Raw genomic sequence first — 27568 nt, 5'->3', positions numbered from 1 at the left:
GTGTGTGTGTGTGTGTGTGTGTGTGTGTGTGTGTGTGTGTGTGTGTGTGTGTGTGTGTGTGTGTGTGTGTGTGTGTGTGTGTGTGTGTGTGTGTGTGTGTGTGTGTGTGTGTGTTTCATTGAAAGAGCACTTTCTTAACAATAGTATACAATAGTATATGTACATTACGAGATAAATGTAGATATACTGACATATAACCTAACAAAAAATATGATCATAATGTTCCACAGAGATAACCATGGTGTACAAACAGATTTTTGGGCCTATATGTTGTAACATAATCAGTGAACATAACATTATTGGTCTCCTGGACCTGAGCCCAGTTATGACAAAATCCCTCAATTCCCGGATTATTAATTGAACCTGTCTGTCGCCACTGATAACACCATGAAGGCTGCGTTTGACCAGATGTAAAATAGTGAGATGGGGTCAGTCCTAAACCACGCGCCGGCTCGCCATATGGCGTGTAATTTATCCTGACTTATACAGCAGTTCAAGCATCTTGCTCCATCTGAACATTAGTGTACACGCAACGACCATATTAGCGACGCCCCTGGGCAAGGCTCCGATAAACCAACAACACGAGTCCAAAGTGTGCCATCTGAATCACTGTCTGTCTGGACGAGCGAGCACATCCGGCCTGGCAGCACTGACACTACTCAGCACTGGGAGCCAGCCATGTTGAACCCACTTACCAATTTCTCTGAACTTGCTGGAACAGGGAACTGGAAGGCTAAGAATAAAAACATGTTTTAATGAAAATAATTCATGACAATTATCGATATTCTTTAAACGGCACTTCTGATAATTTGCTCCATTTTCAGTTGAAGGCATAACAGGCTACGTGCTCCCATGACTTGTTCAGAGATAGTTTTCCCTCCAACATCTGGCTATTGAGATAAGCTCCTGGGCATTGCCTTGGTGGGCGCTCACCCGGTCTAATATTGAAGCAGCACCAGACCAGTGGTTTTCACACAAATACGCTTGTGGACCAGCCAAGGTCAGAGGCTGAAGATGAATGAAGGGCCTATGATGAATTTATGTAATTCATTAGCTGGACTGTAGAAAAATCACAACTCAATCTGAGAGCACTGTCTTTGCATTCAGATATGCAATTGAATCACGCCACCAATTGATGTTCGAGGTGAATAGCCTTACACTATTTATTTGTTTATATCATGTAGTTCACAAAATAGGCTAGTTTGCAACTCATGGCATCTTGCCATGCAGGGGTGGATTTGCTTCACTCACACGTACATTTAGGTATGGAGAGTTCACAGCATGCCAAAGAGCGTCTATTGTCAAAATCTGACCGTGTTCACGCCTAATGGTGCTGTGCTGTTTAGTAAGTAGCCTGTTTCGTCTCACTACTATATATTTGGGATGTTTTGATCCTTTCATCTACACCCCAACGTAAACATCTAAAATAATGTGTGAGTTATCTTACATCGCCCTCATTTATACCAGTGAAACCAGTAGTTTCAAAGTACCCGGCAGCGCTAGTGCTGAGTCAACAAGGCGCTGTCCACTCACATGGTGCTGAAACGGCCACGGGCAGCATAGGAGTTCGGTCGCTGTGGTGACTAATTTAATGACACCTTTGCGATCACGCTCTGTAACATGTGTCTTTTTCCCCATTAAGAATTTTGTAAATATCTAACTTGTTTTAACTGAGAACTCCTCAAGACAAATATATATTTTGGGGGAGATGGGGGTAATTTTCTTCAAGCATAGCCTAATGTCATTCTAAATACCATGCATCAATACAAATACTGCAAACTGAGTTTAAGGTCATTTTAGGCTACCCATTTTTTAATCAAGGAATCAACCATCGAAAGATCAAATGACATTTTCACAGAGCGTGAGCGAGCTCCTCAAAATGACAGCTGCACCTTCGCAACAAAGGTAATTTCCTATGCAGGTCCGTCCATTCATTTGATTTCCTCCACACACCCGTCAGAACAGAATGTAATTATCGGCTGCCCATTTCCACCTCCCGCGGGAGTCTGTTTTTCCTTCCTTTCACGATGCTCAGCTGTCAGTCAGCCCCCTGCTCTCTTTGGCCCCTTACGCTACATGACATTATGATCCACTCGCTGCGCCTTATCTCCCGCCACTGACTCACCAGTGGCGGCTCGAGCTTGGGATCAACTGAGTGACGGTCCCGCATACCTGATTGCTAACTAACACTGTGATTCACTAAACGAAATAACCAATTAATAAACCTCACACAAGCTTTGAAGAATGTGTGACTGAATCGGAAGAAAATACACAAGGTGCAATGCATAATTGGTTCCAGTTTTAGTGAATAGGAGAACATTTGTTCAAACAACATGCAGGACCTATGATTATTCTCCAGGTTGGCAATTAGAATAGCCTACAGGTCTACACACGGAGCTCACTGGAATTCTCGTTGAAAGTGGAATAGACGTTGAAATGATGTCTGTGCATAGTGGGAGGTTTACGCATCATTGTAAGGGCTCAAATCAGCAGCCATGACGCGGATGTTAGCTAAAACAATCACATCGACTGGACCTCTGTCAACTAGCCACGGGGTCCCTGTGTGTGTGTGTGCACCTGTGCGCATGTCAAAGTCTTCCTCATCAGTGTTCACCGTTGATTTTCGCTCTCAGAGCTTGGCAGAATGTGGGCAATCGTGTAGCACATCTTGTGATCAATTTTATTTGTCCAGGGGGAGAGAGCAACAAACGCAACAAATGTTGGACCGGACGGGTTGGTGTATTCAGTTCAGCGGGCACCACAAGACAATGAATTTTCCTTATTGAAACAAAGGCCATGTCGGGATGTTCCTGCAATCAGTTAAATATATCTATCAAACCAATTGTGTCGTCTATTTGTAGCAACATTGTATGCCTTTTGATGCGAAGTGTAATAATAATGAAACAACCTGGGGGAAAGGAATCAATGTGAGAGTTTTGTATTTTATTGCACCCGACTTTTCGTTGATTTCACGTTGAATTCGCGTTAGTTGAGGGAACATGTAAAGAGAAAGACAATTAACCAATAAGTCATAAGGACACTTATTTTTCCGTTCTAATTGTAGGCCATAACCATATGAAAATGTATAGCCTCATGCAGATTTGGTCCCCCAATGCAAATGCTAAATGGCATCAACATGATGGGACTGCATAGGTTGGCGGTCGTTTCAAAAATATATTTCATAAGCGACAGCACCAGAACAGCCTGAAATAAAATGAATAATGCACGCCACACAAAATTATGAGAGACAGATTGAGATGAGGATAGAGTAGAAATCAGCATAAATTCGGATGTAAAATTAGAGTGAGGAGCCCATATGCGGTCTGGTAGCAGCCAGTGAGCAGGTGTTTGGGTGCGATGAATAGAGAGAGGAGAGTGGGTGATTCTCCCCCCTCCACCATGTGATGACGGTCAGACTGACTGTATCACCGGAGCGATGGTTTTAGTCACTTTCAACAGCAACAAAACGGCAACAGTAGCACTTGACGTAAAGCCTCCACCACAGAACCGGAGCAGCACGGCGCTCAGAACAACGGGACATGAAGTTGGTCCCACATCCAAACAATTTTGGTACCAAACACACAGAATGGAAATAGACTGCAGGTTGGATGGAGTGAGGATGTCGACGGAATATGTCGCCTTGATTCTTCGACTGTAATTTGTAGCAGTCGGTGACAGCATCTCTCTGATTTTGAATTGAAATGCTTTCGGTAAGGAGAGTTATGACAAGAGTTGCTGCAGGGTGCCGCATTGCCTGCCCGCTTGGATAGTGTAACGCTTTTATGGTAATTGTGTTATTGGCATTTTGGGTGGGGATGGACGATAATGGCTGTCTTACAATTGTGTGCTTAGGCTTTCAACATAGCCAGCAACATATTTAGACCTATTTGGGAAGTCAGCCACAGCCAGTATTGTGACTGAATTGAGAGCTACAAATGTCGACGTATGAAAATAAACTTGGAAACAGAAGTCAAATGTACGGTACAGGTGGAAACCAAATGGAGCTGTCCAAAAAGTGAACACAGTCAATGTTGCTAGCACCTTCCATCATACTCAGGGAAGCAGGACGATATCTGAAGTCAGGCTTTGATTTTAGGGTCCTGGTTGAGAAGGTCCAATAGACCTGTACGTGACGCATTCATTGTTGACGACTTTTTGGCTCTATCTACGGTAACATTTTTACCTACCATTCAAAATTGGCCGTGGACGTTGAAGCAAGAACGATGACTCACTTACAATCCGGTTTGTCCCCAGAAACACTGGAGAAAGCCAAGGTGGAGTTAAAGGAGAACCCCGACACTGCACATCAGGACATTCAGGAGGTGAGGGACATGATTATCACGCGCCCAGACATTGGCTTTCTTAGGACAGACGATGCTTTCATCCTACGCTTTCTCAGAGCTCGGAAATTTAACCATTTCGAGGCGTTCCGCCTCTTGGCCCAGTATTTTGAGTATCGTCAGCAAAATCTGGATATGTTCAAAAACCTCATAGCAACCGATCCGGGCATCAAGCAAGCTCTCAAAGACGGATTTCCGGGGGTGTTGACCAACTTGGACAGATATGGCAGGAAAATAATGATTCTCTTCGCTGCTAACTGGGACCAGAGCAGGTAATGTCCGTCTGATATTAGGGAGCTGTCTTTTCAGAACTACTCTAACACCACTTGACAGTTTGCTTGCTGTCGACCCTCTATTTATTTTTCACAAATCTGTGTTATTGGATTTGTTAGAGCCTAGTCTTATGAACATAACCGAAACATAATCCCCACAAACTGAACTATGAACCCAAAGGCAATCCCTGTCAGTATCATGGATGTAGGCCAGGAAATTAGAAAAGTTTAGGCTGCACAGGCCAGTAGAAATGATATCATCACCCCACTAGTGAATGTTGAGTTTAAGGACTAAATCAGACACAGTCAAATTACTATATTGCAGAGATATGACTTTAGGGGCCCACTCATGTGATCTCCATAGTCACAATGACAATTACATGAGTAATTTAAAACAGCCTTTTCAGACCTCATGCAATAGCAGGATGTGATGAACAAGCAAAATGCCATCAGGAATGGCCATTAACTTAATCAATAACAGCACTCACACAAGTCAAATTGTCTCTCCAATCAGATTCTTTGTATTACTCTCCTGAATGAAAATGGTAGAGTCACTTTCTGTATATAATGCCAAACAAGGGTATGCTGGTTACATTTCATTTTAACTGGAATTACAGTACTAAGATTATTTGGTACATTTGTTATTATGTAATAATTACACAATAATCACTTAATCACTACTTTTGTAATCTAGGCTACTCCCCTAATGCTTTTTCTCACATCTATAGGTATACATTTGTGGACATACTTCGAGCTATCCTGTTGTCGCTGGAGTCCATGATAGAAGATCCAGAGTTACAGGTGAATGGATTTGTCCTGATCATCGACTGGAGCAACTTCACATTCAAGCAAGCCTCCAAACTAACACCGAGTATGCTGAGACTGGCCATAGAAGGTCTACAGGTAAGTCTCAACATTTCTCTAACCTTTCTCATTGCTGGGCTCCACATCACTCAGATGAAGTTCTTAGCTACTTTTGACACTTGTCTCCATTTACTGAGATTACCCAGATCCCTCCTAATTCACATGGGGTTTGCTACATTTAATCATCTTAGTCAAGCCTGCCACAGGGATCTTGTCCCCTTGGGATTTTGAATACACCAGACACTTGTCAGGTGCTGCATTTTTTAAGTGCAGATCTCCGTTGTTCTTATGGAAGTATAGCACTACTGTTGCTAGTTTATATGCGTTGAACATTAGAGACAGGCTCTATTTCAACCCGCTTACCACACATGGTCCTGCGTACCTACTGGAGAAGGTGGAAAACGTCTCGGAATCTTCATGAGATTCGGATCAACTATCTTATCAATCTCTTGGTTATGTGACAAACTGTTCAAATGTAAAAGCACTTTCACTCAATAATCACTCTTCTGTACTCTCAGAAACGACATTACAATCAAAGACTTGCATAAGAAGTAAATAATGATATTCATATTTTGATTGCCGGCAGTGTAGGCCTGTGATGGAGACTCACATTTGAACAGCATTCCTTTGACCCTGTTCAATCACTTCTAATGGAAGATAAAAAATACAATATCTCTGGCCAAGTGCATCCTTTGGTAGCTGGCCAACTAAAATATAAATATGATGTGTAGCCTAAGCCTATAGCCTAATAACAACATGCATACAGACATTTTTTCTGATTGTCCTTGTGAATGTCAGCCAATTCCTCTTGTAACCCATTATTCAAATTCCAGTGTATGACAAGTTTAGATAGGCTAGCCTTGTAGCTGTGTATAATGTACCATGTAGAGCATAGGCAGTTACCATCAGAGAGGTTTGTTGACTGAATATCAACGGAGGACCATGACGAGGCCGTTGCACATTCCATTGCTTCTCCAGACACAGAATAGACTGTGAATAATTGATCACTGCTATTAGTATCTCAGTCTCCCAATGTGCCCGCTACCAAATCATGCGGGAACACACTTGAATGGGAAACAAAAGAAAACACACAGAAACATTGTATAACTAATGGAATCAGCCACATTTTCCTCCCTGTCTGAGTCGGAGACTGAAAAGCCCCAACTGAATCTGTTTCCATTCGAACGAGTTTATACTTTATCTACAGTAATTCATATATGTACATCAGCTCTACAATAGGAGGTACTTCATAAGGTATATAGGATATTATTACATGGTATGGTATACCACTATGGATTTTCCACCTCAGACACCATGTGACCCCACTCCTCATAATGCTAACGCCAGAGAGAAAAGCTTCTCCTATTGTAATCAATAGCGGTGACATCATATCTGTGAGCCCACTTGACACTGAGCACTGCGACTATCTCTGGGTGTTGCGGCCCCCTGGTGGGTTTTGTAATGACATTAAGGCTCTCATGTGTGTGCCAGCACACCTCATGTGTCACTATGCCTGTCATTAAGGGCAGAAGCACTTTCAACATAAGGGTTTCACCCTCAGCTGAGGTTAACACTCGTTGCCTGTATGGTTATTGATTTTTGAAAATACCAAGACATGTCATGATGTTGTTTTTTCATATTATGTTGTGAAGGACATGTAGTAGCTGATGATCTATCCATCTTACATATCATTGGTACTTGTACCAGGTGCAGCTCACTGTTCGCTGCCCACCAGTGTGTGTGTGTGTGTGTGTGTGTGTGTGTGTGTGTGTGTGTGTGTGTGTGTGTGTGTGTGTGTGTGTGTGTTGCTATGTGTGTGTATTTGCGTGCGTGTGTGCGTACATGTGTGATCTTCAGGATCTTGGTTCAGGTTGTTTATCATTTCTTGCCAGTACATTTGTTATTGCACTTGGGTGGTGTGTTCAGAATACCATGAAGAATTTCAATACTACTGACAACAATGAAAACCGTTTAACATTACTACTGGCAACAATAACAACACTCTGCTGGCAGTTTTTTTTTACAGAGACTTTGGAATAGTCTGAGGCTGAACAGAAAAATGGAAATTCAAAGAAAATCTGAAGATAGCCCATAAGGATATTTCAACTGTGTGGTAATTTAGTTCCCTATTCCCGAACTGACAGTCACATCTATTGTTGTTGGAATGGCTAATACAGAGAGTACAAACTCCAGTAGAGATTTCATTGTGTATTGGCAAAAGAGGCGAAAGAAAGGAATACTTGTTCAGAGAGCAGATATTCTTGGCAAATCAATTCCAAGAAAAAAAAATGTTTGGAATGAGTAGAACACATCATGCTGGCCTTGGTTTCCCCAAGCTATACTTTGTTATCTCAGAGCCTCTGATGTTTCCTTTTGCTCCCTCTCTCTCTGTCTTACCGATGCCTTTTGTCCCTATCAGTCTAGAGAAATAACTTGTGTTCAGCAGCCAATCACAACAGACCAGTCCTCCCCATCCCACCCCACACTGAGTTTCCGTGGCAACCTATCCATCCGCCATGCTATGTACTCTCCAGATGGGTTGTGATGCTAGATGAGAGAAAAACACTTCTGCCATTCTCCCTCGGTGTGGGTGATGATGTGTACATTGTTTCTGTGGGTTTTAGACAGAGTGGGGGATAATCTATTTTTCAACCTGTTTACATTAAAGGTTCAATGCAGCTGTTTTTTTTATTTTTATATATCTCAATATCAAATCATATCTGGGTAACAATTAAGTAACTTAGTGTGATTGAGTTCAATTAAAATGGTTAAAAATAAGGGAAAAAATAGCTTTTTAGCAAATAGCAATTTCTGTCTGGGAGTGTGGAGGGGAAAATGAAAAACTAGCTGTTATTGGCAGAGAGGTTTGGAACTGTCTTTCTGGTTGGTCAATTAACTAATTTACCACCTGGTGATGTCACGTTAGGCCAAAACTCAATCCCACCAAAACAGGCTGTCATTTCAGGCATTCTTTTCAAACAGCTCTTACACTAAAATGTCATCATAATTTTCACAGTTTCACAGTATTATTCAAACCGCATAGTGTGCAAATATATATAACACACATGGAAATCAAGTTTTAGACTGCACTGAGCCTTTAACCTAATTCTGCAGATGTAGGGCTGTAGTCAGTCCCTCTGTCGATTTGGCCTGTTTCTCCATAATTATGTAACATGGTGCAATGGTGCTAATTCACATCTTAAAAGGTGACAGCTTATAACCATTTAGCCAGGCTAAATCCATCAGTTTTAATTATACATGAGGGCAACACATTTTTCAAAAGCTCTTGTGCAACAAGATTTAATGTGGCCAAATTCTCATTACTTTTAATAATGATAGTAGGACATTGTCAGTGAAATAATTGGAACTGCGAGAGGTTCATGCTTGGAGCTTTCTTCAGAGCTCAGTTTATTAACACTCTATAGAGTATTCATATCGCACTGACATTTCTTTCTAATACGTAGAAAGATGAATTTCACAAATTTGTTTTTTTTCTGCATATGGCTAATAGACTTGTTTCAGTAGCAGCAGACAAGGCTGTTTTGTGCATTGAGGCCCGACATTATATGCTGTTCTGTCTGAGGCTTGGGATTAGCAAAGTACTTTTGTGAAGTGATGTAGTATAAATAGGTTTTATGGCTTTATGCTTGAGAATGAAAGTGCTGGATAATTTGATGGACTATTTTGACCACACGGTTTATTCGATTTTTTTGGTTTGTTGTTGCTGGGATTTAACTTGGGCTTTGCCTGATCTTTCAATGCCCTTGAGACTTGTTCGATTTATAAAAATATGTTATCTCTGTATCTGCCTTTTCCCCTTGTTATCTAGCATCCATATCCCTCGGACTGCATATCTCTTAGCTGTACCAGTCAGAGTCTCTCTTCTACATACTGTAGGTACTGTGCACATTACGTGTAGGTAGTACCGCAGGGAGAAAAACCTTTTCCTAGACAAAGGCTTCTTTACAATCCACAGAGTTTTCTTATTGGTCAGTATCCTTTAGCCAACTCACTGTTTCTGTATTGTTTGGATGGGAACTATGAAGGTTTGATTCATCCATGGGCAGTAATGTCATTACAGATCGATAAAATACCCGCTGAGCTTTGAAGGGGTTAAACACAAAGTGTCCGTCCTTTTCTACTGAAGTGGTGAAAAGGCCAGCAGAAAGAAGAACTGACAGGATCCCGAATGCCATTCTATGAATACCTCATTGAGCTCTGATGTACTGCATCCCGTCGATTGCATGTTTTATTAGGCCCACCCACAGGATGGATGAGTTGAAAGCAGTAAACCGCTCGACATGGTTCTCCAAGCTTGTCGATAATGTGGGGATCTCGCTCTATTGTATTTATGTCGTATGAATCCAGTCATGAACTAGAGCCTTTTCCAATGCGTTTATCCCCACAGTCAAAGTGTCCCCAAAATATCTGTGAAAAATGGATTTTACCCTCCCTCAGTCAAGTCTGTACTTTTATCGAGGGCAAGAAGTTTGTAGAATATTCACAGATTTGCTACGTTAACACATTTAGTGTGATTCAGAAGAAGAGAACCTTTCCTCATGAGAGGTCAGGGATTATTCAATGCTGTGATCAACAGTGCATTACACACTTGTAACAAGTCCAAACAAAGTACTCCCTCCATCTGGCTGTCTGACTGTGAATCTCCCATCTGGATGTTCAGCTCCACTGGCTCCTATCCCACAGCCCCATCCAGGAGACTCTCAGCTGGCTGAGGAAACAGCAGCAGACATACCTGGGACCAAGGCAGAGGAAAACGAATTGTTAGTCTGCTTGCCTCAGATTCCGATTCACTCTGGAGTTGTGTTGTTGTTTCTCCTGCAGCAGAACTGTGCTGGTCTGGTCTGCAACAGGATTGGACGAGCCAATGAGTGGAGCTTCACCCCTCACTCGCACTGCTAAGTAAAGCATGCCGTATCTGGCTTGTGAAGATAAAGTGTCTCCTGTTATTGACGTGACCTATCGTTTGTGACGGTGTCTCTCTTCTGTCTCTCCTTTCTCCTCTCTAATTACCCCGGCTGAATGTGTTAATTCCAGGGTGTATCTCTTCAAAGAAAACAGAGAATGTGCAATGGTGTTGTCATTTTAAATGTACTCAACGTGGCTCTCAATCAAAAGCCTTCCCCGGGGATAATGCTGCTGCTTACTGTAATCTGCTTTTAAACTAGTGCACACGAAGAGGTCTGATTCCAGTGAAGAGATAACAAAGTAGCATCTTCACTCCAGGCTACGTTTCCTTTTTAAAAAGGGCTCTGCTATATGTACGTATTATTTTTTCATTTTCACCGCAGGATGAGTTCACTCATCCTTTATCAATGACTCCTGACAGGAGCAGAGCAGAATTTAGAGAGCTCGTCAAGCCAGGAAAAGATGGGCTCATCAGCTTCTAAAAAAAGAACAGGGAGACATGAGAGCCGCATGCCATAATGTTCAACATCGACAGTAGTGGAAGAAGCCCAGATTGAAAAATCAAATAATATTTACTTACATATTATAGGCTATCAGTGGCGTTTTTAGCATGTAAATCTTGTTTTTTTGGGGGGGCTCAAAACAGGTGGGTCTCTGCCAAGATCAAATGATAGTCACTGTTGTAATCGGATTATCAGCATGTTTTGGTAGACAAATAACATGTCATCAGTGTATACCGTTGACTCCTTGTGGAACAACACAGTTTGTAAGCTCCTCATTCTGGGATGTTGCCAGTATGTGTTCGTCAGTGTTCACTGATGAGTTTGACAGCTTGGCTTTATAGGCTTCTATTGCCATAAATGGCTCTTTGCAATGCAAGGGAATGTCCCATCAACAATCGATGCCTGGTTAGATGGACTCCCCTTGAACCTCAGCTCTAGTCTCTAGCTTTAGTTGCTTGGGAAAATCTGCGATGTAACATCAGGAAACTTCTAGATATCCAACAAAAGGACATCAGGAGGCTAAGCTGTGACATCACAGCCACCAAGAGATCAAAGCAATGACATGTGTCTATTAACTAATATGTCCAAACATAAGCTAATAAGCAAATAAATCAATTGAAATTGAGCAATTGATCAATTGAGCTTTGGAGCCATGCAAAATGGCCCATGAACGCCAATATCCATCTGTTCATGTTCCTCGCTGCTGGCCTCAGATGATGTTTGGATGTCATCTGCCTTTTTAGCTCATCAGATTCAAGTTTTAACCTATAGGAGTCTAAGCCCTGTCTGAGCCAGGGGAAGATGTTTCTACTAAGCAATAATGAATTGTTTTAAGAAAGTCATACCAAGGATCATTTAGCTATTTGATTAAGAATTTTAAGACCCCTTGAAGTATAAACAAAAACAAAAAAAACATGTATTTGATAAAAAAAATATTTTTGACCTTACTGCAATTAGCCCATACAATCGCATTGAGTAACAGATTCACTACATGGAACAACAGATATGAAATAACACATGGAATCATGTAGTAACCAAAGAAGTGTTAAATATACACTACCGTTCAAAAGTTTGGGGTCACATAGAAATGTTCTTGTTTCTGTCCATTAAAATAACATCAAATTGATCAGAAATACAGTGTAGATATGGTTAAAGTTGTAAATGACTATTGATTTTTTTAAATGTAATATCTACATAGGAGTACAGAGGCCCATTATCAGCAACCATCACTCCTGTGTTCCAATAGCATGTTGTGTTAGCTAATCCAAGTTTTAAAAGGGTAACTGATCATTAGAAAACCCTTTTGCAATTATGTTAGCATGAAAACTGTTGTTTAAAAAAGCAATAAAACTGGCCTTCTTTAGAATAGTTGAGTATCTGGAGCATCAGCATTTGTGGGTTCAATTACAGGCTCAAAATGTCCAGAAACAAAGACCTTTCTTCTGAAACTCGTCAGTCTATTCTTGTTCTGAGAAATGAAAGCTATTCCATGCAAGAAATTGTCTAGAAACTAAAGATCTTGTACAACGCTGTATACTACTCCCTTCACAGAACAGCGCAAACTGGCTCTAACCAGGATAGAAAGAGGAGTTGCTCAACTGAGCAAGAGAGTACATTAGAGTGTCTAGTTTGAGAAACAGACAAGTCCTCAACTGGCAGCTTCAATAAATAGTACCCGCAAAAAAAACAGTCTCAACGTCAACAATGAAGAGGCGACTCCGGGATGCTGGCCTTCTTGGCAGAGTTGCAAAGAAAAAGCCATATCTCAGACTGGCCAATATAAAGAAAAGATTAAGATGGGCAAAATAACACAGACAGTGGACATAGGAAGATTGGAAATAAATGTAATGGACAGACAAATCTAAGTTTGACGTGTTCGAATCACAAAGAAGAACAATTGTGAGACGCAGAAAAAATGAAAAGATGCTGGAGAAGTGAGTGCTTGATGCCATCTGTCAAGCATGGTGAAGGCGATGTGATGGTCTGGGGTTGTTTTGGTTTTGGTGGTGAAGTGGGAGATTTGTACAGGGTTAAAGGGATCTTGAAGAAGGAAGGCTATCACTCCATTTTGCAACGCTATGCCATACCCTGTGGACGGCGCTTAATTGGAGCCAATTTCCTCCTACAACAGGACAATGACCCAAAGCACAGCTCCAAACTAGGCAAGAACTATTTAGGGAAGAAGCAGTCAGCTGGTATGCTGTCTATAATGGAGTGGCCAGCACAGTCACTAGATCTCAACACTATTGAGCTGTTGTGGGAGCAGCTTGACCGCACCTCCCAACTTGTGGGAGGTGCTTCAGGAAGCATGGGGTGAAATCTCTTTAGATTACCTCAACAAATTGACAACTAGAATGCCAATGGCCTACAAGGCTGTAATTGCTGCAAATGGAGGATTCTTTGAAGAAAGCAAAGACACAATTATTATTTCAATTAAAAGTAATTATTTCTAACCTTGTCAACGTCTTGACTATATTTCCTATTCATTTTGCAACCCAATTCATGTATGTTTTCATGGAAAACAATTTCTGAGGCTGGTAACTCTAATGAACTTATCCTCTGCAGCAGAGGTAACTCTGGGTTTTCTTTTTCTGTGGTAATCCTCATGAAAGCCAGTTTCATCATTTGGCTTGATGCTTTTTGAAGAAACTTTCAGACAGACAACACAACTGATTGGCTCATTAAGGAAGAAAATACATTCCTCAACGGAAACTTTTGAAAAGGCACACCTGTAAATTGAAATGCATTCCAGGTGACTACTTTATGAAGCTGGTTGAGTGAATGCCAAGAGTATGCAAAGCTGTCATCAAGGCAAAGGGTGTCTACTTTGAAGAATCTCAAGTATAATATATATTTTGTTTTGTTTATTTTGATTTGTTTAACACTTTTTTGGTTACTACTTGATTCCATATGTGTTATTTCATAGTTTTGATGTCTTCACTATTATTCTACAATGTAGAAAATAGTAAAAATAAAGAAAAACCCTTGAATGAGTAGGTGTGTCCAAACTTTCGATTGGTACTGTACATATTTGTGAGAGTCTCACCTTTCCACAGAGGGGTCATATTAGTATGTAGCCCAAACTGTTTGGACGCTACAGACAGAAATTTGCAGATTGCCTGTACAGACTTCAGCCAATTCTCCAGAAGCTTGTGGTGGTCATAGAGCAAAACAGAGAACACCATCGTGTTTGGGAGAGTCTCATCTTTCTTTCTTCAAAACTAATAGTTTTGTAGACCAAACTGTTAGGATGCTACAGACAATCTTGTGAGAAGACCGATTTTCGGGATGTCTCATAGTCTGACAAACACCTCTCTAGCTCTGTCACCTTTCACCGCAGAGGCGGAAGTGCGACGTCGGCAGATGTGGTGGATTGCGATGCATCAAATGCAGATATCTCTAGCTTAAACTGATGGATGTTTAGGGGATGTTTTTTATTATGCCAATTAGATTGCTACAGACCTATATCTATCCTACAATACCTTTCTAAGGTCTTCGAAAGCCGAGTCAACAAACAGATTACCGACCACTTCGAATCCCACCGTACCTTTTCCACTATGCAATCTGGTTTCAGAGCTGGTCATGGGTGCACCTCAGCCACACTCAAGGTCCTAAACGATATCATAACCGCCATCGATAAGAGACATTGCTGTGCAGCTGTCACAGTTGTTATGAGAGACGGACCAAGGTGCCGCGTGATTAGAATTCCACATATTTTATTTAGTGAAACTTTAAACAAAACAAAAAACAAACAACGCCCGTAAAGTAACGTAGTGCTACATGCACCTACACAAAACGATATCCCACAAAGCAGGTGGGAGAAAGGGCTTACAAACCAGCCACATAGAAAATCAATGACTAGAACATCCCCCTTGTCACGCTCTGACCTAAACACCATAGAGAACCGAGGGCTCTCTATGGTCAGGGCATGACAGCAGCCGTATTCATCGACCTGGCCAAGGCTTTCGACTCTGTCAATCACCACATTCTTATTGGCAGACTCAACAGCCTTGGTTTTTCAAATGATTGCCTCGCCTGGTTCACCAACTACTTCTCTGATAGAGTTCAGGTTGTCAAATCGGAGGGCCTGTTGTCCGGACCTCTTGCAGTCTCTATGGGGTGCCACAGGGTTAAAGTCTCAGGCCGACTCTCTTCTCTGTATATATCAATGATGTCGCTCTCGCTGCTGGTGATTCTCTGATTCACCTCTACGCAGACTACACCATTCTATATACCTCTGGCCCTTACTTGGACACTGTGTTAACTAACCTCCAGACGAGTTTCAATGCCATACAACTCTCCTTCCGTGGCCTCCAACTGCTCTTAAATGCAAGAAGTGCATGCTCTTCAACCGATCACTGCCCGCACCTGCCAGCCCGTCCAGCATCATTACTCTGGACGGTTCTGACTTAGAACATGTTGACAACTACAAATACCTAGGTGTCTGGCAAGACAGTAAACTCTCCTTCCAGACTCACATTAAGCATCTCCAATCCAAAATTAAATCTAGAATCGACTTCCTATGTCGCAACAAAGCATCCTTCACTCATGCAGCCAAACATACACTCGTAAAACTGACCATCCTACCGATCTTTGACTTTGGCGATGTCATCTATAAAATAGTCTCCAACACTCTACTCAACAAATTGGATGCAGTTTATCACAGTGCCATCCATTTTGTCACTAAAGCCCCATATATTACCCACCACTGTGACCTGTACGCTCTCGTTGGCTGGCCATCGCTTCATACTCGTCGCCAGGTCCAGGTCATCTACAAGTCTCTGATAGCAGCACCCACCCGTAGCACGCACTCCGGCAGGTATATCTCACTGGTCACCCCCAAAGCCAATTCCTCCTTTGGCCGCCTCTCTTTCCAGTTCTCTGCTGCCAATGACTGGAACGAACTGCAAAAATCCCTGAAGCTGGAGACTCTTACCTCCCTCACTAGCTTTAACCTAGTGGGGCGGCAGCGTAGCCTAGTGGTTAGAGCGTTGGACTAGTAACCGGAAGGTTGCGAGTTCAAACCCCCGAGCTGACAAGGTACAAATCTGTCGTTCTGCCCCTGAACAGGCAGTTAACCCACTGTTCCCAGGCCGTCATTGAAAATAAGAATATGTTCTTAACTGACTTGCCTGCTTAAATAAAGGTTAATAATAATAATAATAATAAAAAATAAAAAAATGGGATATGCCTCGCCAACAGCCAGTGAAATTGTAGGGCTCCAAATTCAAAACAACAGAAATCCCATAATTAAAATTCCTCAAACGTACAAGTACTTTACACCATTGTAAAGATAAACTTGTTGTAAATCCAGCCACAGTGTCCGATTTAAAAAAGGCTTTATGACGAAAGCACACCAAACGATTGTTAGGTCAGTACCTAGTCACAGAAAAACAGCCATTTTTCCAGCCAAAGAGAGGAGTCACAAAAAGCAGAAATAGAGATAAAATTAATCACTAACCTTTGATGATCTTCATCAGATGACACTCATAGGACTTCATGTTACACAATACATGTATGTTTTGTTTGATAAAGTTCATATTTATATCCAAAAATCACAGTTTACATTGGCTCGTTATGTTCAGTAGTTCCAAAACATCCGGTGATTTTGCAGAGAGCCACATCAATTTACAAAAATACTCATAATAAACATTGATAAAAGATACAACTGTTATGCATGGAATTTTAGATCCACTTCTCCTTAATGCAACCGCTGTGTCAGATTTCAAATTTTTTTTAAGGAAAAAGCACACCATGCAATGATCTGAGTACAGCGCCCAGACATCAAAACAAGCCAAACAGATACCGCCATGTTGTGGAGTCAACAGAAGTCAGAAATAGCATTATAAATATTCACTTACCTTTGATGATCTTCATCAGAATGCACTCCCAGGAATCCCAGTTCCACAATACATTTTTGTTTTGTTCGATAAATTCTATTATTTATGTCCAAATATCTCCTTTTTGTTTAGTACACAATCCAAACTCATGAGGCGCGAGCAAGTCCAGGCGAAAGTTCAGACGAAAAGTCATATTACAGTTCGTAGAAACATGTCAAACGAAGTATAGAATCAAACCTTAGGACGTTTTTATCAAAAATCTTCAATAATGTTTCAACCGGAAAATTCCTTTGTCTGTAGAAATGCAATGGAATGCAGCTAACTCTAACGTGAGCGCGCATGATCAGCTCATAGCACACTGCCAGACCCCTGACTCAATCAGCTCTCATTCCCCCTTCTTCACAGTAGAAGCATCAAACAACGTTCTAAACACTGTTGACATCTAGTGGAAGCCTTAGGAAGTGCAATATGACCCCATAGACACTGTATATTCGATAGGCACTTAAAACTTGAAAAACTACAAACCTCAGATTTCCCACTTCCTGGTTGGATTTTTTTCTCAGGTTTTTGCCTGCCATATGAGTTCTGTTATACTCACAGACATCATTCAAACAGTTTTAGAAACTTCAGAGTGTTTTCTATCCAATATTAATAATAATATGCATATATTAGCAACTGGGCATGAGTAGCAGGTAGTTTACTCTGGGCACCTTATTCATCCAAGCTACTCAATACTGCCCCCCAGTCCCAAAGAAGTTAAGCACCAGCTGTCAGAGCAGCTCACAGATCACTGCACCTGTACATAGCTCATCTGTAATTAGCCCATCCAATCTACCTTATCCCCATACTGTATTCATTTATTTATCTTGCTCCTTTGCACCCCAGTATCTCTACTTGCACATTCATCTTCTGTACATCCTACCATTCCAGTGTTTAATTGCTATATTGTAATTACTTCACCACCACAACCTATTTATTGCCTTACCTCTCTTATCCTACCTCATTTGCACATGCTGTATATAGATTTTTCTACTGTATTTTTGACTGTATGTTTGTTTATTCCATGTGTAACTCTTGTGTTGTTGTATGTGTCGAACTGCTTTGCTTTATCTTGGCCAGGTCGCAGTTTCAGATGAGAACTTGTTCTCCACTAGCCTACCTGGTTAAATAAAGGTGAAAAAAAAGATTCCCAGGTATCCATCTTAGGTGGCTAATGTGACTTGAAACGGATCAGCTGAAAAAAGCAGATGACATCCAAACGTCTGAGACCAACAGCATGGAACATGAACAGATGATCACAGTTGAGCTTCATGCTCTCACATTTTTGGAGGTTGTCCTCCCCAAATTAAGCAGCAGCAGAAGTATCTTGTAGTTTGAATAAATAAATACATGAGGGCAGAGGTGGTTTCTATTCTTCCCCCTTCCTCACTTTGTCGACATCACACTAGGGGTACAGATCAATCCACTTCCACTACCAACAACCAGAGGAGGAAGACAGAGCGTCCATCATGTATTCTGATTTGTGTTTCATGTATAATGCATCCAAGTCAAAGCTGTCGGATGGATCACAAAGCAGGAGGGACAAATATTAGGCAGGCTGATGCTGCTCTCAGGAACATACATGCTGTGGCAGCCTGGGAGATTTGGCCGGGTGAGGCGACTCGGACCTCTGCCCTCTTCCTGTCCACTGTCAGCTGTCTCTGTTCGTTGGTGTCAGATCTTGTGCCAGAAAACTGTGAGCGGCTCCGCTGGTGCCAGACTCTGGACCGCCCAGTGTCCTTGCAGCCAGGCCAAGGGACGCTAACCCAGCTGTTCAGCATCACCACGGTGACAGAGGCTGTCGATTTCTGAGACGGAAAGCGGCCTTAAAGCTCAGTTCTGTCATCTTTGCCATCAAAGTACATGACTCTTTTCTCTCTCAGACACATGCTAGCCCCACTGAAGGTGATGACGAGTATCCTGAACAAACAATAGACTCTTAACACCCTGGTCCCTGTGATCACAGTACCTGTGTGTAAAAGGATTAAGGTGTAAGGATCCTTCTGTTCGGGTTTCCAGGACTACATGTGCACATGAAGCCATTACTGTCCTGTTTTTAAAAAAGAACAGCCATCTGCTTATCTGCAAACGTTCTAAAAATCCATCTGCATAGCCAAGAGGCAAGAGCTATCTCCCACGGCAAGAACACCCTCTGGCACTTCAACTTGTTGTCTGAAAGTGTGATAGAAAGAATTAGTATCCCCTGTATCTGTATTGTGATATGAGTAGATTGCCATGCTTAGTCAGTGGAGGTGTACGTTCTTGCTCGGTAGAAAGGTACAGCACGGCTTGCGTTAATGAAGAATTAACAGCGTGGGAGGGAAAAACTCCATAATGACAGTCATGTCTGTGATCTTAAATGTTGGAGCCTGATGAATATCGATGAATAATGGACAGATTTAAGAGGGAGAGCTGCAGTAAGCTAGCGACACCATCATTAGCTAATTCGAATGATACAGGTCATCATTACACCGGTCTTAAACCTCAGTAAAGTCTTCAGAACAGATGGAAACCACACTTACATATGAAACTGAGGCATTACCAACTCATTAAATGTTATGTGAGACTATTGAGTTTCCCCCAGGCTGTGTCACTAGGTTACATGGTGCACTCTGGGTGTTCCTCCTGTGTCCACCTCACAGACAATCCCATAAATCATCAGATTACTCATTTACATAAATGTTTCCCCAGGGATCCAGTTCTGGCGCTCGCCAGCCAACCCTGTTATATCAGGATACAATCTCAGCATACTCCCTGTGTCCAAATTATGACATAGAGATTAGACCATTATGAGAATAGTGTCCAACCTATGAGAAATTCCCTGGCTGCCAGTCTCCAACCTGCATGGCAATGCAACATTACCCAGAAGACAACAGCACTGAACAATTCAATGTTAATTCAGTATACAGTAGCTAGTAAAATAAACGGACTGGGTGATTTTCGATGAGCAACATTAACATAAACCCAACATGTAAACCCATCAAGATGATGGAAAAGGGAATGGAAAAATCACTTAATGATGTTAAATTTACTGTACTATTCTACATAACAATGTTCAACTCCACTCTCATTAAAACATACTCTCCTCTGACATACTGTAATTTGAATAGAATAAAATTAACAACGCAAAATAGGATTAAGTTAGTAACCATACCAACAGGCAGAATAGTGAGTGTATTTGTGCTCTTTGTTGCCCACAGGACAGCTTCCCTGCCAGGTTCGGAGGAATCCATTTTGTGAACCAGCCGTGGTACATCCACGCCCTGTACACCGTCATACGCCCCTTTCTGAAGGACAAGACGAGAAAACGGGTAGGAGGAGAGTTTGTTGTTGAGGGAACATAATGAAAAATCTTTTCGACAGAGACCACCGGGTCAACTGTGTTGCTGTACAGTATAACCAATGAATGTATGTTCATTGTGTTCAACATCATTTATGGTAGCCTTCTGAAGAGCTGGGCTCATATAAACAGTGTTCAGGTCAGCTTTTCACAATGGCGAACCTATACTCTCTAACATACTGTAGACTTTTGCATGCTGTTAGACTGTATATGCTCATTTATCTATCGGTGTCAATGTTGTGTTGTTGTTTTGTCCATCCCTCTGCAGATCTTCATGCATGGGAACAACTTGAACAGCCTTCACCAGCTCATGCACCCTGAGATCCTGCCCTCTGAACTGGGTGGGATGATGCCCCCCTACGACATGGGCACCTGGGCCCGCACCCTTCTGGACCACGCCTATGATGAGGAGACCGAGTACTGCCCCGAGTCCTACACCCTGTCTGTCAAAGACCTTGAGAAAGACCTGTCTCCTAAAACCATGAAGAGGTCCGTCTAGACTCATGTTATTCACGTGTGTCAATGTGATAGATTGTGTGTTGTGTCTTCATACGAGATAAAAGTAGAGGTGTCTTCTAAGAAACGGACAAGTTACTCTGTCAGATATGTCATAGCTGATGCATTTTCTTCCAGGTATATCATAAAGTACAGTTGAAGTCGGAAGTTTACACACACTTAGGTTGGAGTCATTAAAACTTGTTTTTCAACCACTCCACAAATTTCTTGTTAACAAACTATAGTTTTGGCAAGTCGGTTAGGACATCTACTTTGTGCATGACACAAGTAATTTGTCCAACAATTGTTACAGACAGATTATTTCACTTATAATTCACTGTATCACAGTTTCCGTTGGTCAGAATTTAACATACACTAAGATGTCTGGGGCCTTTAAACAGCTTGGTGAATTCCAGAAAATGATATCATGGCTTTAGAAGCTTCTGATAGGCTAATTGACATCATTTGAGTCAATTGGAGGTGTACCTGTGGATGTATTTCAAGGCCTACCATCAAACTCAGTGCCTCTTTGCTTGACATCATGGGAAAATGAAAAGAAATCAGCCAAGACCTCAGAAAAACAATTATAGACCTCCACAAGTCTTGTTCATCCTTGGGAGCAATTTACAAATGCCTGAAAATACCACGTTCATCTGTACAAACAATAGTACGCAAGTATAAACACCATGGGACCATGTAGCCGTCATACTGCTCAGGAGGGAGACACGTTCTGTCTCCTAGAGATGAACGTACTTTGGTGTGAAAAGTGCAAATCAATCCCAGAACAACAGCAAAGGACCTTGTGAAGATGCTGGAGGAAACAGGTACACAAGTATCTATATCCACAGTAAAACGAGTCCTATATCGACATAACTTGAAAGGCTGCTCAGCATGGAAGAAGCCACTGCTCCAAAACCGCCATTAAAAAGCCAGACTACGCTTTGTAACTGCGCATGGGGACAAAGATCATACTTTTTGTAGAAATGTCCTCTGGTCTGATGAAACAAAAATGTTTGTTCACTGTTTGTTTGTTTCATCACTGTTTGGCCATAATGACCATCGTTATGTTTGGAAGAAAAAGGGGTATGCTTGCAAGCCGAAGAACACCATCCCGACCATGAAGCACAAGGGTGGAAGCATCATGTTGTGGGGGTGCTTTGCTGCAGGAGGAACTGGTGCACATCACAAAATAAATGGCATCATGAGGAAGGCAAATTATGTGGATATATTGAAGCAACATCTCAAGAGATCAGTCAGGAGGTTAAAGCTTGGTCGCAAATGGGTCTTCCAAGTGGACAATGACCCCAAGCATACTTCCAAAGTTGTGGCAAAATGGCTTAAGGACAACAAAGTCAAGGTATTGGAGTGGCCATCACAAAGCCCTGACCTCAATCCTATAGAAAATTTGTGAGCAGAACTGAAAAAGCGTGTGCGAGCAAGGAGTCCCACAAACCTGACTCAGTTACACCAGCTCTGTCAGGAGGAATGGGCCAAAATTCACCAACCTTATTGTGGGAAGCTTGTGGAAGGCTACCCGAAATGTTTGACCCAAGTTAAACAATTTAAAGGCAATGCTACCAACTACTAATTGAGTGTATGTAAACTTCTGACCCACTGGGAATGTGATGAAAGAAATAAAAGCTGAAATAAATAATTCTCTCCACTATTATTCTGACATTTCACATTCTTAAAATAAAGTGGTGATCCTAACTGACCTAAAACAGGGATTTTTTTACTGGGATTAAATGTCAGGTATTGTGAAAAACTGAGAGGCAAATACATTTCACAAGGTGTATGTAAACCTCTGACTTCAACTGTATATGGCTCATGTAATAACCACAGAAATAGGGCAGAAATTGGACGTAACTAGGGATTCCTAGACCTATAAGATACATGGAAAACACATGATTGATTTTCTACGGTAGGAGTAATCCTTCATTAAATTGCCCAACACGAGAGCACAGAGCACAGAGCACAAAAAATATGATGTTTTGTGTGTTGTGTACTGAAGGCCTCTCACCAACATTATTCAGTGGGGTAGCTCCTAGACATAATCATAGGAAATGGTATACTTGGATATTATAATATGTATTCACTATTCAAAATGCAAAACTTATTCAGAGAAATCGATCTCAGTGTTTAATTTAGGCGAGTGGTTTAGTTTCTGAAATCCTCCATAGCGGATAGTTTTGTACATTTTATAGAAATAATAAATTAGGCATGGTGCCATTAGTTTGCTTTAGTGACAGTCCCTTGTCTCGGTGAGTTTCTTCAGGGCTGTCTCTCTCCACTTACTGGCTCATGAAATGAGCATTAGGCAAAATAGATGAATATGATGCTCTGATCTGCACTCAATGGAGTGCGCCAGCTACCTTTTGGAGCATGAACAGAAGTGATGGAGTTTTACCTTCGGCAATAAGCTCAGTTCCAATCCTGCTGCCCCACACAACCCTCTGACTGAACTTGTACTTCCCCCATGCACAGCACAGTATCCTTAGTAAAAAAAAAATGTTTTGGTTCAGCAGATTTTTATCAGTGAAATGTACTGTGAATGACATTTCTGCTTACCAAGACAATACACTGACGCAGCAGTCGAAGCAATGAGAGATAAGGTACTGTATGGGATTTTCATTGATTCATGAAGGACATAAAAGCATTTAATAATGTCTTTATTCCCATTGTTATCTAAGCCCTCTTTTACCCTGATCTGGCCTGTATCTGTGACAGAAGCATTTGATTGGTATATCATAGCATCTTGGCCAGGGGCCTGATATATGGCGAACGTAATGCTGTAAATCACCTGCAGCCACATGATCTGAAGTGACTTATTTTAGTCAGGGGCTTTCAGCTCCCCACTTTATGCTGCGATTTATACGCTCCACAAAGGTCAAGCCAACATTTGCCTTATCCATTAATTGATTAAAAAAAATGGCAAAATTGGTTATAAGTCACTGTTGGAGAACCATATGCTCTGAATGATGAGCCGCTGTATCATGGCCACCCCATAATGACACAGCCATACTGAACTGTATGACTGTGATGTGTCTGTGTGAGTGGTGGACTGGCTCCGAGGCAGATCTGTTTTACGTCACTGTTCACTGCTGCAGTGATTGCATAGGTCCCTGGTAGCAGCAGTAGCTTTATGAACTTGTAAATGTTAAGCTCACTGAGGCTGACAGGATCCTACTAGTTACTATTCCAAAGGCCATTTGAGCCCCTGTGTAAATACTGTACAATCATCTCTTTTATTTTGTTTGTGGGTGTTTTTTTTGTTGCCACAGGTGATTGGTTGTTGAAGCTCTGGTTGTTTTCTTAGTAATCCTCATCAGTCATATGAATGTTTATCCGCCACGGCAGACACAGGAGACCAACGTATACCAGACGTCTGCATGACGAATGATCGCTCCCGTTCCCCCAAAAGCAGCTTAGGTTTCTATCAGAGAAATACATCAGAAATAGGTTAGAGCAGTGTCTGAGGGTGACATTTTGTGATCAAATGACATTTTCGGGCTCATGTACTATACAAGACAACAACATTTCTAGGGGAAGAGAATTTTTTATGTTTCGTTTGCACGTGTGTGTACGTTTTTGTGTTTTTGGGGTATTGCACGTGACCCGAGGCCTCCTTAAACAATTCATGCTGGGGGGATTTTGGGATGCATTTATGAAACCAATCGTCTATGACCTTGTATGATTCCTTTGTGTGCTACCTGCTCTGCAGGATGCAAGGGTTCTCTGGTGCAAGCGCACCTTTTCATCCCACTCCCTTGTACTAGGTGAGAAGTCCTCAGTGATAGTGCTTCAATGAACACAGGCCTCTCTGATGCCAGTCATCTTTTATTCATATCCACAGGTCCCAGTCGGTGGTGGAGCCCGGAGTGCTTAAACGGCCAGACAAAGTGAAGAGCGAGGAGGAGAACATGCAGCCGCTGCTCTCGCTGGACTAAAGTACGGCGCGACAACACAAGCAGACCAGGAAACATCGCCCTCAGACAGAAAGACAGACAGAGGGGAGACAATCCCCATGCTCCCTCCAACAACAAAAAAAAGAACACAGAGACGTAACGATGCGAGGGAAGAGATCGGAGCATGAGGAGAACCTCTTCTGGCATCATAAAGACGAGCAACGCCGGCATTTTGAGAGATATTTCTAAAAACAAAAAGGGAAGAGAAGCTAATGGTGGAGGTCCAAATGTTATTGTCAAGTGCCAATTCAACACTGTAAATACACTTCTGATCTAAACACTAGGAGGATGGGGGAGTCATTGTGACAGGAAAACATGCAAAGACTGCTGTTAATATTCTGTATGTGCTTCTCGTGAAATATTTTGTGATAAAAGTGGCACCATAGGAGGTTGATGGGAAATCACGCTTAAAGGGGATTGTAAGCTGGGGGCTTTTGGTACAGTATTTAACATTTCCAAACCGGCAAGTGCAGCTCGGGATTTGTTCTAATAATGTTTTTTATTTTATTTTTTATTTTTTACATTTAACCTTTATTTAACTAGGCAAGTCAGTTAAGAACATATTCTTATTTACAATGATGGCCTGCCAGAGATCAGTGGGTCAACTGCCAGTAACCATGAAAACATGACAAATGTCTCATATTTTGAAATGATTTAGTATCAGCTATTGGTTCAGCTCAGAAGAGGTAACAGTGTTGTCACTGTGTCATGTGATTCCAAAAATGTGTTCCTGTTCAAGGATTATCTTGAAACGATCTGCTTCCATAGGAGATGTTGCCCACTACTGCACACACCTACTTGAAAATCAATTTAGATACACTATTTAAAATATATAGATATTATTATTATTAGAATACCTCATATCTTATTTTAGGATGCTGGAAGTTAAGATACAGTGTAATGTATACATATGATATCAAGCTTTTGTGATGTCTGCAGGGGTACAGTCAGTTTATGCCACTGTGTGATCTTCCGTTGCTAGCTCCTTTGTTTCTCCCTGCATGATGGTGAACCTCGAGGCAGTGTTCAGCTCTGGAGCCTCTGAGCTCTGACACAGTGCTGCCTTCCTGCTATGCCACTAAAATGGATTCACTCTGGCGTGGATGCCTGGCTGCCCAGAACTAGGCCAGACAGATCGACAGTCCTAATACCCAGTGATCACACGGTCCAGGCAATATCATCTCCAGCTCGATAACCCGAGAAACTTATGCTCTCAGCTGCTGCAGACCCAGGAACCTCTTTGGTTTCTTTGGTTAAGGGAGGGCACCGTAACATCTGGTCAGTGTCACCCAGTCTGTCTGTAGTGACTGTCAGGTAGCGATGTGTGAGAGGCGTTGCAATAACCCGATAGCTGAACAATGGTATTGTTGTCCGAAGCCTCATTGATCGGATGCTGCTGTCTGTGTGTTTCACCCAGGTTTAAAGTATTTCATGTTTTTGTGTGATGTTCGTCAGTATTTGAAGGCATCCATGACTCGTTTGGCCTGTGCACTATTCCGATCATCCTACATTACAGGATGATGATGCAACAACAGCAGCAGCTTTTTTTGAGGCTGGAACACACGTTTGAGAATTGAATATGTTAAGCATCTGTAATATTCTTCCGACTGTTTTCATGTATGCAGACTTGCCATTTCAACCAAAGCCCCCCTTTGACAAAACAACGTCTTTATTGTGTAATGCTTTACTTCATCCATGGCTTCAAGGTACAGTAACGACTTCTTATGACAGTTAATAATTGTTCATGAAATGAATGCATGTTATTGCTTCGAGTTAATCTTTTGGTTTCATGTTTCCATGTCAATTTGATTGTATATACTGTACACTACCGTTCAAAAGTTTGGGGTCACTTAGAAATGTCCTTCTTTTTGAAATTAACATTACTTCAAATTGATCCGAAATACAGTGTAGACATTGTTAATGTTGTAAATGACTGTTGTAGCTGGAAATGGCAGATTTGTTATGGAATATCTACATAGGCGTACAGAGGCCCATTATCAGCAAACATCACTCCTGTGTTCCAATGGCATGTTGTGTTAGCTAATCCAAGTTTATCATTTTAAAGGGCTAATTGATCATTAGCAAAACATTTTGCAATGATGTTAGCGCAGCGGAAAACTGTTGTGCTGATTAAAGAAGCACTTTCTTCTGAAACTCGTCAGTCTATTCTTGTCCGGAGAAATGAAGGCTATTCCATGCGAGAAATTGCCAAGAAACTGAATATCTCGTACATCACTGTGTATTACTCCCTTCACAGAACAGAGCAAACTGGATCTACCCAGAATAGAAAGAGGAGTGGGAGGCCCCAGTGCACAACTGAGCAAGAGAACAAGTACATTAGAGTATCTAGTTTGAGAAACAGACGCCTCACAAGTCCTCAACTGGCAACTTCATTAAATAGTACCCCCAAAACACCAGTCTCAACGTCAACAGTGAAAAGGCAACTCCTGGATGCTGGCCTTCTAGGCAGAGTTGCAAAGAAAAAGCCAGACTGGCCAATAGAAATAAAAGTTTAAGATGGGTAAAAGAACACAAACACTGGACAGAGGAACTTGGATTAGCTAACACAACGTGTCATTGGAACACAGGAGTGATGGTTGCTGATAATGGGCCTCTCTACGCTTATGTAGATATTCCCCCAAAAATCTGCCGTTTCCAGCTACAATAGTAATTTACAACATGAACAATGTCTACAATGTATTTTGGATTAATTTGATGTTATTTTACTGTACAAAAAAAAGTGTTTTTCTTTCAAAAACAAGGACATTTCTAAGTGACCCCAAACTTTTGAACGGTAGTGTACATGTAGGGACAGATACGAGAGAAACTCAAATTAGAGGTCTCGTCAAATCACAGATTATTCAAAGCAGACGTGTTGGGAAGAGTGTTTAATGTTTAAAAGTCCTTGAAAACAATTTGCTGAATTAAATTATGTAAATTAATCAAACATGAGCAACCAATAAATATGGACACACAGGTTGGTA

The 27568-nt window shown here is 41.6% G+C and overlaps 1 protein-coding gene across 1 annotated transcript; it reads left to right on the top strand.

Moving 5' to 3' along the window:
- The first annotated feature begins 3093 nt into the window (after positions 1 to 3093).
- Positions 3094 to 27568, top strand: clvs2 (clavesin 2). The gene is made up of 5 exons (XM_020455478.2): positions 3094 to 4612; positions 5341 to 5515; positions 19985 to 20095; positions 20393 to 20613; positions 24473 to 27568. The coding sequence occupies exons 1-5, from the start codon at positions 4224 to 4226 to the stop codon at positions 24564 to 24566; spliced, it is 990 nt and encodes a 329-aa protein (XP_020311067.1). The 5' UTR covers positions 3094 to 4223; the 3' UTR covers positions 24567 to 27568.

This window comes from Oncorhynchus kisutch, linkage group LG21 (assembly GCF_002021735.2).
Source record: "Oncorhynchus kisutch isolate 150728-3 linkage group LG21, Okis_V2, whole genome shotgun sequence".
In the NCBI taxonomy this organism is placed as follows: domain Eukaryota; kingdom Metazoa; phylum Chordata; class Actinopteri; order Salmoniformes; family Salmonidae; genus Oncorhynchus; species Oncorhynchus kisutch.
This window is presented reverse-complemented; position numbering and strand designations above follow the sequence as displayed.